Source organism: Salmo salar, chromosome 25 (assembly GCF_965601325.2).
Source record: "Salmo salar chromosome 25, fSalSal1, whole genome shotgun sequence".
Lineage (NCBI taxonomy): Eukaryota > Metazoa > Chordata > Actinopteri > Salmoniformes > Salmonidae > Salmo > Salmo salar.
In genome coordinates, this window is record NC_138315.1 from 37,903,222 (window position 1) to 37,915,000 (window position 11,779).

Sequence of the window (11,779 nt, forward strand, 5' to 3'; positions counted from 1 at the left end):
CAGCACACAAATGCATAACAAATAATTTTCAACCAGGGAGTTGCGACACGAAAGTCAGAAATAGCGATATAATATATGCCTTACCTTTGAAGATCTTCTTTTGATGGCACTCCAAAAGGTACCAGTTACATTACAAATAGTCCTTTTTTTTTCGATTTAAGTCCTTCTTTATATCCATAAAAACTCAGTTTAGCTGGCGCACTTCAGTCAATAATCCACTCCGTTTCCCTCCTTCAAAATGCATACAAAATTAATCCCAAACGTTACAATAAACTTATCCAAACAAGTCAATCAACATTTATAATCAAACAATAGGTACCCTAATACGCAAATAAACAATACAATTTAAGACGGAGAATCGTTATTGTCTTTACCGGAGATAAACAAAAAGAACATGCTCTCTCGGCCATGCGCTTGGTAACACTATAGCCAATATGGGAGCCACTTAGAAAAACTACAACTTCTCCCTCATTTGTTTTTAAACCAGCCTGAAACTCTTTCTAAAGACTGTTGACATCTAGTGGAAGCCCTAGGAACTGCAATTTGGGAGGGTTTCGCCTTATAATAAAAATGCCAGCCATTGAAATCAATGGTCGGCTGAATTTCTTTTTGAGGGGGATGGTTTGTCCTCGGGGTTTTGCCTGCCATTTCAGTTCTGTTATACTCACAGACATTATTTTAACAGTTTTAGAAACTTTAGACTGTTTTCTATCCAAATCTACCAATTATATGCATATGCTAACAGGCAGTTTACTGAGTAACAGGCAGTTTACTTTGGGCATGCTTTTCATCCGGACGTCAGAATACCACCCCCTATCCCAAAGAACTTAAGCGTTTCACACATTATTTAGATACTGACTGTTAGCACTTGGTGGCCTATAGCAACACTTCAAAAGAAAAGGCTTTAGATGTTCCAAGTGAACCTGCAACCACAACACTTCAATAACACTTGACATAAGATCTTCTCTAAGCATTACAGGGATATGGCTCTGAATATATATATATATATATATATATACAGCAACACCTCTCCCATAAGCATTTCTGTCTCTTCTATAGATGTTATAACCTTATTGCTACTGCTGTGTCATCAAATGAATTATCTGAGTCTCAGAAATGGCAAATATATGAATGTTATTGATTTCATAAACCTTATTTCTAAGGCTACATATATTAATATGGGCTATTTTCAGCCCTTTCCTGGGTAGCTTATCAGAGATGGACATAATATGAAAAAGAACAAACAAAGCAAGATAAAAAAATGTACATTCAGCAGTCCATTAATCAACTAGTGTGTGTGTGTGTGTGTGTGCTGCAGGGTTGAAGCTACAAACCCATAGGCTTAGCTATCTCATCCCTTCCAGGATTCTGGGAGGAAGGGTAGACAATGAGCCTGCCATTGCGGATGTAAGCAATGTCCTCCCGCTCTGGCAGCTTTCATGGCTGTGATAAGTTCTTGACTTTTCTGGCGCACAGCTTCAGGATAGTCCGTGTTGAGGAAAATCTACGTTCCTCGTAAGTTCGTGGCTCTTTCCAGAACAGCTACCTTGTACTTGAACCTCAGGAACTTGACCACAATCGGCCTGGGCCTGTCACCTGGGCTGGTAATTGGTTTTCCAGTCCTGTAGATGCGATCCAACTCAATATTCCTGTGGTCCATGTTCAATTTCTCGTAGATCATTTCCCTCACTTTGTCCTCAGACTCCGTCCAAGTCTCGTGGAGATTCTGCAATTCCATCCACAACCATGTTGTTCCGCCTAGATTGTCCCTCGATAATCTGATTTCTCCGTCATGATCATGGATTTACCCACAGAACTGATGTTCTCTCTCAATGACTTACAGATTGCTGTCATCTTGCCATTCTCCTGTTTCAACTCATCGTGCTGACCCTGGGAGAACTGTTCTTCAGGTTCTGGATCTCTCTGGTCAGGTCGTCCATTCTTTTATTAGTTGACTCCACCAGTATTTGACAAAACACTTGAAGCTATTTTCTTGTTGTAGGGGCTGGAAGCTAGAGTGAGCTTTGATTGGTCAATATCGTTGCAAAATCAGAGTATTTGCATAAAGTTCAGCATTTCCCAACTTTTGTCCCGCCCTGTTTACGCTCCCTCGCCCATGCACGCATCGCCCAATGGTCCCTCCTCCCTCTTCACTTCCCTCCATTTAAAATGAATGGTGCTCTGTTTCATTGCCCCCAACATGTTATGTGGAAATGTAAGGGTTCTGTCTCACACGGATGTTGTTCGGGCAGGCCAGACGGGCGGGCCAGACGGGCAGGCCAGACGGGCAGGCCAGACGGGCAGGCCAGACGGGCAGGCCAGACGGGCAGGCCAGACAGGACTGGGTTGTGCCTGAGCCTCCAGGCAAGGAAGAAGAAGGGGAAGGTTGGAACAGCAAGGGAGAAGGAGATTAATGAGCTCGAGGTCACTGTAATAAAAGCGGCATGCCTGTGGCCCGGAGCTCGAGCCACAGACGAGTTTCTTTCCTATGATGAAGAAGCCAAGTTTCTTTCTCTTGCTCTCTCCCTCTCCTCTCTCTCACTGACTGACTGACTTGGGTAAATAGGTACCTCTCACTACCAGCAATTTCACCATCCTCACTGTTAACCGTGATAATGCAGGTTATGTGTTTGTGTGTTTGAGCAATAAACAGCCTATTCAAAGTGACCTTAAGTTTGTTTTGGAAGGCAGTTGAATATTAGCCAGCAGGCAGAATGGCAGGAGGGAGGGGCAAGGAGGGTGTATGAGTGAAAACGAGTATGTAGAGAACGTGATTGAATGGCTGTGGCCCCACAATGTAAGTTGGCTACTCCCTTGGGTGGGTGGGGAATGAGAGAGGGCTATAGATTGGGGGACTACTTTGGGTGGAGTGGGAGTGTGTGTATGTGTTGCAATAGCAGAGGGATCACACCCTCTCCCCCACCTTTCTGCCCTTCGTCTCCCCTCTCGCTCTTTCTCAGCATGACGTGTTGTTGGTGCTATTGAAAACTCAATCCTTTAAGCCAGTCATTAACTAGAACACTGCACACCACTGCCACCACATCAGGCAAACACCCCTATTATGACATGTCAGTGTATATGTATGTGTGCAAATTATTCTGACCACGTGTTTTCTCTCTCCAGGAGATGACCTGTTAGTGATGCGGGGACCCAGAGAAATCTGGATTTAAGTGAAGGGAACCACATCATACAAATCATGGTACGTCATCGTCTATATCATGTATATTACAGTTTTATAACACTGTTTATAACAAGGTTAAAGGCCCAGGACTGTCAATGTGTTTTCCTGTGTTTTCTGTAAATTGCACAGCAGCTGATGAAACTAACACTGTTAGTTACATCTCCCTCAAATGAGGCTCCTCCCATTACGTTCGTCACTCAGACCATTCCCAGACAGACCTAGCTACATTCTTGCTTGGGAAATATTGTGTAGCTTTTTTGTTCAATTTAAAAATAACTATTGCAGCAGTGGAGGCTCCTCAGAGGAGGAAGGGGAGGACCATTCTCATTGAAATTGATAAAAGTAAAAATGGTAAAACATTAAAGTTATCCTTTTCAGATAAAACTATACTAAATATATTAACAGGTCACCAAGTAATTGATTGAAACACACTGTTTTGCAATCAGTCTACAGTAGCCTCAGCAGCACTCTGTAGGGTAGCACCATGGTGTAGCCAGAGGACAGCTAGCTTCCCTCTATTTTTATTTTATTTATTTCACCTTTATTTAACCAGGTAGGCTAGTTGAGAACAAGTTCTCATTTGCAACTGCGACCTGGCCAAGATAAAGCATAGCAATTCAACACATACAACAACACAGAGTTACACATGGAATAAACAAAACATACAGTCAATAATTCAGTAGTTAAAAGAAAACAGTCTACCGTAATTTCCGGACTATTAAGCGCACCTGAATATAAGCCGCACCCACTGAATTAATTTTTTTTTTTTTTTTTTGAACATAAATAAGCCGCACATGTCTATAAGCCGCAGGTGCCTACCGGTACATTGAAACAAATGAACTTTACACAGGCTTTAACGAAACACGGCTTGTAACAAAAATAAATAGGCTTTAACGAAACACGGCATGTAACAAAAATAAATAGGCTTTAACGAAACACGGCATGTAACAAAAAAACAAATCAGCAGTAAGCTTTAGTTGTCTTTTTGCACTGAGTCAATTCCTCACGCTGCTGTTTCCAACGTCTTATCATCGACTCATTAAGACCAAGCTCCCGTGCAGCAGCTCTATTTCCTTTTCCAACAGCCAGATCAATCGCCTTCAACTTGAAAGCTGCATCATATGCATTTCTCCGTGTCTTTGCCATGATGAGGGTGACAAAATGACTACCGTAATCAGAATGATGGGAAGTTTGAGAGCGCTCGATTTAATCTAAACAGTAAACAAAAAAGTTGTTTGACCTTAACCCGTTCGGCAATTTCATTGGTCTAATGAAAGCTTCATGCCGCCAAAAAACTGAGCACGTCACAGAATGTGTTTTTTTGGAGAAAAAAAAATGGAAAGCGGTAAAAATCCATATATTAGCCGCGTCATTGTTTAAGCCGCGAGGTTCAAAGCTGGGAAAAAAGTTGCGGCTTATAGTCCGGAATTTACGGTATATACAGTGAGTGCAAATGAGGTAAGTTAAGGGAGTTAAGGCAATAAATAGGCCATGGTGGCGAAGTAATTACAATATAGCAATTAAACACTGGAATGGTTGATGTGCAGAAGATGAATGTGCAAGTAGATACTGGGGTGCAAAGGAGCAAAATAAATAAATACAGTATGGTGATGAGGTAGATAGATGGACTGTTTACAGATGGGCTGTTTACAGGTGCAGTGATCTGTGAGCTGCTCTGACAGCTGGTGCTGAAAGCTAGTGAGGGAGATATGAGTCTCCAGCTTCAGTAATTTTTGCAGTTCGCTCCTCTGGGTACATTGACTTCAATACAAAACTTAGGAGGCTCATGGTTCTCACCCCCTTCCATAGACTTACACAGTAATTATGACAACTTTCCGGAGGATGTACTCCAACTTATCAGAGCTCTTGCAGCATGAACTGACATGTTGTCCACCCAAGCAAAGGATCAGAGAATGAATCTAGTACTGAAAGCATGAGCTACAGCTCGTTAGCACTGCAGTGCATAACAAGTAGTGATAAGTTGACTCAAAAAGAGAGACAATAGTTGAACAGTTTTGAATGAATTTATTTTATAATTAAGGAGATGTGAGCTATATTTATTTGTCTTTTTTAACTTTCACTTACACTACATTACTAAAAGACACCTGCTCGTCGAACATCTCATTCCAAAATCATGGGCATTATTATGGAATTGGTCACCTCTTTGCTGCTATAACAGCCTCTACTCTTCTGGGAAGGCTTTCCACTAGATGTTGGAACATTGCTGCGGGGACTTGCTTCCATTCAACCACAAACATTAGTGAGGTCGGCAGTGATATTGGGCAATTAGGCCTGGCTCGCAGTTGGCGTTCCAATTCATCCCAAAGGTGTTTGATGGGTTGAGGTCAGGGCTTTGTGCAGACCATTCAAATTCTTCCACACCGATCTTGACAAACATTTCTGTATGGACCTCGCTTTGTGCATGGGGGCATTGTCATGCTGAAACAGGAAAGCGGCTTCCCCAAAGTTGGAAGCACCGACTCGTCTAGAATGTCATTGTATTCTGTAGTGTGAAGATTTTCCTTTACTGGAACTTTGGGGCCTAGCCCGAACAATGGAAAAACAGCCCCAGACCATTATTCCTCCCCCAAACATTACAGTTGGCTCTAGAGCTTGACCGATTAATCGGCATGGCCGATTTAATTAGGGCCAATTTCAAGTTTTCATAACAATCGGTAATTGGTATTTTTGGATGCCGATTACATTGCAATCCACGAGCAAACTGCGTGGCAGGCTGACCACCTGTTACGCGAGTGCATCAAGAAGCCAAGGTAAGTTGCTAGCTAGCATTAAACTTACCTTATAAAAAACAATCAATCTTCACAATCACTAGTTAACTACACATGGTTGATGATATTACTAGGTTAACTAGCTTGTCCTGCATTGTGTATAATCACTGTGGTGGCTGTTAATTTATCATTGAATCACAGCCTACTTCAACTTCGCCAAACTGGTGACGATTTAACAAAAGCACATTGCCGAAAAAGCACCATCTTTGCACAAATGTACCTAACCGTAAACATCAATGCCTTTCTTAAAATCAATACACAGAAGTATATATTTTTAAACCTGCATATTTAGTTAAAAGAAATTCATGTTAGCAGGCAATATTAACTAGGGAAATTGTGTCACTGCTCTTGTGTTCAGTGCAAGCAGAGTCGGGGTATATGCAACAGTTTGGACCGCCTGGCTCGTTGCGAACTAATCTGCCAGAATTTTACATAATTATGACATTACATTGAAGGTTGTGCAATGTAACAGCAGTATTTAGACTTAGGGATGCCACCCGTTAGATAAAATACAGAATGGTTCCGTATTTCACCGAAAGAATAAACATTTTGTTTTTGAAATTATAGTTTCCGGATTTGACTATATTAATGACCAAAGGCTCGTATTTCTGTTTATTATTAGTGTGTCCACATACTTTTGTATATATAGTGTAGCTAGCGAATGCAACTAGCTAGTTTAGCCTACTCAAACACCCGGCTCAAACAGAGAGGGATGCTATGCTAGCTAGCTGGCTATGGCTATCCAACACTGGAACTCTTCCAAGTCACGGTAAACGTTTGGATCTATTAATGAATTTTTTGCGACCGTGGCCTGCCTGTGTAACTGCTTTTTGACTGTACACTGTACTGCATGATTGTAGCGTGTTTACTAATGCAATAGTTCTAGTAGCTATGTTGACTATGACGTTACTAACCATGTTAGCTAATATGTTGACAACTATGTAGGGTGTTGTAGCGGTTATGATACTGTATGAAGGTTTCGTTTGGATTTTTGTTTTCTGGCCTGGTCACAGACAGCTGATGTGTTGTACACTGAAGTCCACAAGCGAACAGAAAAGATGAGAGGAGGAGAGCACGTAGATACGAGAGGGAATTATACAACGATCAAAGGGATCATGCTGTTGATCAAAGGGATCATGCTGTTGATCAAAGGGATCATGCTGTTGATCAAAGGGATCATGCTGTTGATCAAAGGGATCATGCTGTTGATCAAAGGGATCATGCTGTTGATCAAAGGGATCATGCTGTTGATCAAAGGGATCATGCTGTCGATCAAAGGGATCATGCTGTCGATCAAAGGGATCATGCTGTCGATCAAAGGGATCATGCTGTCGATCAAAGGGATCATGCTGTCGATCAAAGGGATCATGTGGCTGCTATGAAGTCAGCTATGTTTGTATGTGGCTGCTATGAAGTCAACTATGTTTGTGTGTGGCTGCTATGAAGTCAACTATGTTTGTGTGTGATCAGGGTTGTATTCATTCAGCTGATTCTGTTGAAAAAAAAAAATCTGAAACGGAAGCAAACCCGAACGAAACAGGGATAAATATAACTGAATTTGTCTAATAGAAACTCTCGTTTGTAACTGTCGGACTAATGATTACATCCTAGATCAGCTAGATGCAGGCAACAGTGTGTAAGGCGATATTGAATGTGTCACTGTCCGTCACCTCGATTACTCCAATTTTTCGCTCGACCTGTGCACCTACGTTCTAAACTTTAATTCATATTAAACATCACCGACCGCCACTGTATTACAGGAAGGTACTTCATTGTTACCCTGAAATGATCTCATATTGAGATAAAAACGGCTGCATTGGGCCTTTTTGAGAGACGTAAACCATATCCTCATACCTAACTCAAGTGAAGACATAACCTGCGTGTATAACATGTATTACATGTGTATAAGGCTGCTTTAAAACAATATTTGTAACAGATTTTAACCTGTGTTATCCCCCTGTAGGTGGATGCCAGGTTAACCCCCCTGGCCGCCATGGGTCTGGACCGCAATGCTCTCATGCGGGATGGCCTCCGCCTGCACGGCGGCGTGATCTACCCAGGGATCCAAGCGCTGTCGGCTGAGAAGCCCCGCGAAGTGACCAATACCCTCCCCCTGAGCTACGGCCGGGACGGCCTCCCGGACCTCCTCTATAAGCCTGATGTCTCCATGGACAGGAGCAAGCCTAGTAACGGCTACATGGGCCTGTACAAGAGCCCTCCACCAGGCCTCCAGAGGGGGCCAGAGGGCCTAGACAGGATAGGCGTGGGGCCTGGGGGGCAGAAGCCCTCAGAGTTGGGCCTGGGGGGTGCTGGAGCAGGCGGGTACCTACGTCTGCCCTGGGGGCTGAGCCCGGGGCTGTACCCTGAAGCGGGCCTCTACCCCTTCATGGACACGTCCAAGTACGCTGCCCTCAGCATGTACAAGGCTCAATTCCTCAGTCAGCCCAGCCCCTACCTGCCCCAGCACCTGGCCTACCAGTCCCTCTGTGCCTCCCAGGGGGGGAACATGAACCCTGCTGCTGCCTCGGCCACCGAGAGGCTCTACTTCATGCCCCCCTACCCCCCGTCCCCCATCTCCTCCCCCCTGGTGGGGTCTCCCATGAGGATCCCAGCGGTGTCTGTGGCCCCCACCTCCATAGTACACTGTCAGGAGAAGGGGCTGAGTGTCGGGTCTCGCATCCACCACGAGGGCTCTCCGTTTGGGCAGCAGCTTCACCAGCCTCCCCCTCCACCCCAGCACCTTCAGCCCCAACACACAGACCGAGACAGACCCCCCAGCAGGAGCAGTAAGCCCACTAGACCCACCTCAAACAAAGGAGCCAGCAACAGCAGTGGTAGTAGTAGTAGTGGTGGTGGTGGTGGTGGTAGTAATAGCCTTCCCATTGATTCCTCCCCTCGCGCCTCTACTCGCCTCCCCCAGCCTGCTCCTCCCCTGCCTCCCACTCTCAGCGACAGCACCTTAGACCTACAGAGGCCAGTCCCTCGAATAGGGCCACCATCTTCCTCCTCCTCATCTTCTTCCTCTTCCCAGTCGATGCCTCACCCATTCTATGTGAGCAGCATTGCTCAAGAGCACCCCTCCCCCGCCCGGCCCAGCCCCCATAAACCCAGACCCAGGGATGGGGCGTCGGAGCACAGGGGGTGTGAAAGGAAACCCAATCAGTCCCCTTCTAAACCATCCCCTGAGCGGAAAACCCCACCAAACAAGACTGCCAAAGACCCAGCAGACCCAAAGCCTCTGGATCTCTCTGGAAGGCTGCTGGAGTTTGACCTGACTCCCAACAGCTTCCCCATCAAGATGGAAGCTCTGGGGTCTCTGGGGCCTCGGTACGGACATCCCCCCAGCCGGGAGCTCCTGAAGGAGACCCTCTCACCCTCCTCCCACCCCTCCCACTCAGTGGTCAGAAGCACTTTCTCCAAGGCCCCAGACAGGTCAGAGATGATCAGCACTTTGCACTCCTCCTGGGTGGTGCCTACCCCTACACCTATCTCCACCATTGGGTCCAGCCACACACAGCCCCACACCCCAGCCCTATCCCCCTCCCCCAGGCCCAGCCCAGACCCCCAAGGGAAACGCTCCTCTCCCTCAGTCATCAAACACAAGGTTATAGAGAGAGTCCTGCCCCAGTCCCAGCAAAGCAGCCCATCATGCCTCAGGGTGGGAGAGCCACATACTACCCCAATACCTTCCAATCACAAGCCTGCCTCCACGATGCCCCCGTCCCCCAAACCCAATGGTGATTGGCCCAAACACAGCCCCAGCCATTCAGAAGGTTCACCCATGGCCGGCCATCATAGGAGCACCACAGAGAAGTCTCTTAAAGCCCCCAAGAGGGCTGAGACGTCCCAGGAGATGTCTCCCTATAATAAACGTCCCTGTCTGGAGAATACCAACGGGCACCCGCCCAGCCACCTTTACCTAGCTCACAGCATGGCCTATGCCAACCGATACCTGCACTACTCTGTACCCGATAGCATGGCCCTCCATTCTCTCCCTCTGCCAGGGAAGGGCCCAGCCTACCCTCACCCCGTCCTGCTGGGCAGTAGCAGCCTGTACCCCTCCCACCTGGCAGCCAAACAGCCCTTGCCCTACCACAGCCATGCTGGGGAGTACCTCACCTACAACTCCCAGGAGATGACCCACCCTCTGATGCACGCACATCCAGACTCCAAAGCCCTGGAGCGGGCAGATCAGGGGCCCAAGTGCTGGGGCCAGGGTCAGGACAAACCTAGGGGTCTCACAGAGGATTGTGGTGGGTCCCGCAGGGGCCGAAGTGGTGTGGAAACAGGAGAGGGGTCCCACGTGAAGCCCAAAAGAGAGGACACGGAGCAGGGAGGGAGCCAGCCCAGACCTACTTCCTCCTCCAGCTTCAGTACCCTCTCCAAAGAACGTATCGTCTGCATTGACCTCGTCCACTCCGACACAGATGGAGAGTCCACTCCGACCACCAACAAGCCGCAAGTCTCTGTCACCATCCCCATCGCCAGGGGCAACCAACACAAGTGTTGCCATGGCAATGAAAACATTAGGGAAGTGGAACGGGAGCCAAAACACCAACTGCATCATCACTACCCCCACCATCTTCATCACCACCCCAGCCCAAGCTCCACCATGACAACTATCCACACAGACAGACAACCAGAGACCCTCTGTGTGAGACCCAAGCCCCTCCAGGAGACGTGCTGTCCAGGTGTAGCCTCTAGCCCACCTCAGGGCTCCCCAATGCTGGTTAATCGGGCCGAGGAGAGTCCTGAGGACCAGAGCCCTTCCTCAGAGCCAGGGGACCAAGGGGAACAGGACCAGAGCACCCTGCGCTGTGCCCGAACGTCTGGCGACCGCAAGTCTGTCGACCACATCTCTGGCAACCGCATGCCTGGTGAACGCACAACTGGGGATTGTGACCGCAAGTCTGTCGACCACATCTCTGGCAACCGCATGCCTGGTGAACGCACAACTGGGGATTGTGACCGCAAGTCTGGCGACCACATCTCTGGCAACTGCATGCCTGGTGAACGCACAACTGGGGATTGTGACCGCAAGTCTGGCGACCACTTGTCGAGAGATGGCACGTTTTCTTGCGACTTCACGTCTGGAGAGGAGAGAGAAGAGATGGACAGACGAACCTCCTCCCACCCCATCCATCGCTACATGGGCCTGGGGAAGGAGAGGGACAGTGAAAGAGAGAGCGTTGGAGACACAGAGGAGTCACATGGAGAAGGGGATGAGGACGAAGAGGGTGGGCGAAGAGGCTCACGGAGGACCAGCCTGACCAAGAGGATCGCTAGCTCCTCGGGCTATGTGGGTGACCGCATCAAATGTGTCACGACCGAGCTGTACGCAGACTCTAGCAAGCTGAGCCGAGAACAGCGCGCTCTGCAAGTGAGTTGAGAGAAATGCGTACATAGTTGGGTTGGGGGCAGCATCAGTGGATGTGATGGTAACATGACTCATTCATCTGAGGTCATTTACAGTTTATATGGTACTTTCCCATGTGACCTGTGCAGGAATCAAACCTACAACTATGGTCAATTCTGCCACTTATTTTAGCGCCCATAGACTTTCACATTATTCAGACAATATATGACTTCATATAGGATGTGTCTTAGAATCAGTCTATGGATCAGAGACCTGCTCCCCATAGCTGAACCTGCAGGGTGAGGGTTGGTTCAGGGTTATAGGCTTATACCAGCCCTTTGCGGTTGCCTCTGAGATTGAGAGGACATTTGAAGCATGTTGACAGTCAGTGAGTTAGTACTAGGCCAGTTCAAAGGTTAACCTAGGCCTGTGAGTTGTCTAGGCAACATTGGT

General features: G+C 47.2%; 1 protein-coding gene across 1 annotated transcript in view; it reads left to right on the plus strand.

The window, feature by feature from the left end:
* The window catches only part of LOC106586712 (BCL-6 corepressor), a 96,288-nt gene that overhangs the window by 22,054 nt on the left and 62,455 nt on the right, over positions 1-11,779 (plus strand). The window contains exons 2-3 of the mRNA XM_082969238.1: positions 3,124-3,199; positions 7,934-11,350. Of these exons, the coding sequence (XP_082825364.1) occupies positions 3,197-3,199; positions 7,934-11,350 (3,420 nt within the window). The 5' untranslated portion in view covers positions 3,124-3,196. The remainder of the gene's footprint in view (positions 1-3,123; positions 3,200-7,933; positions 11,351-11,779) is intronic.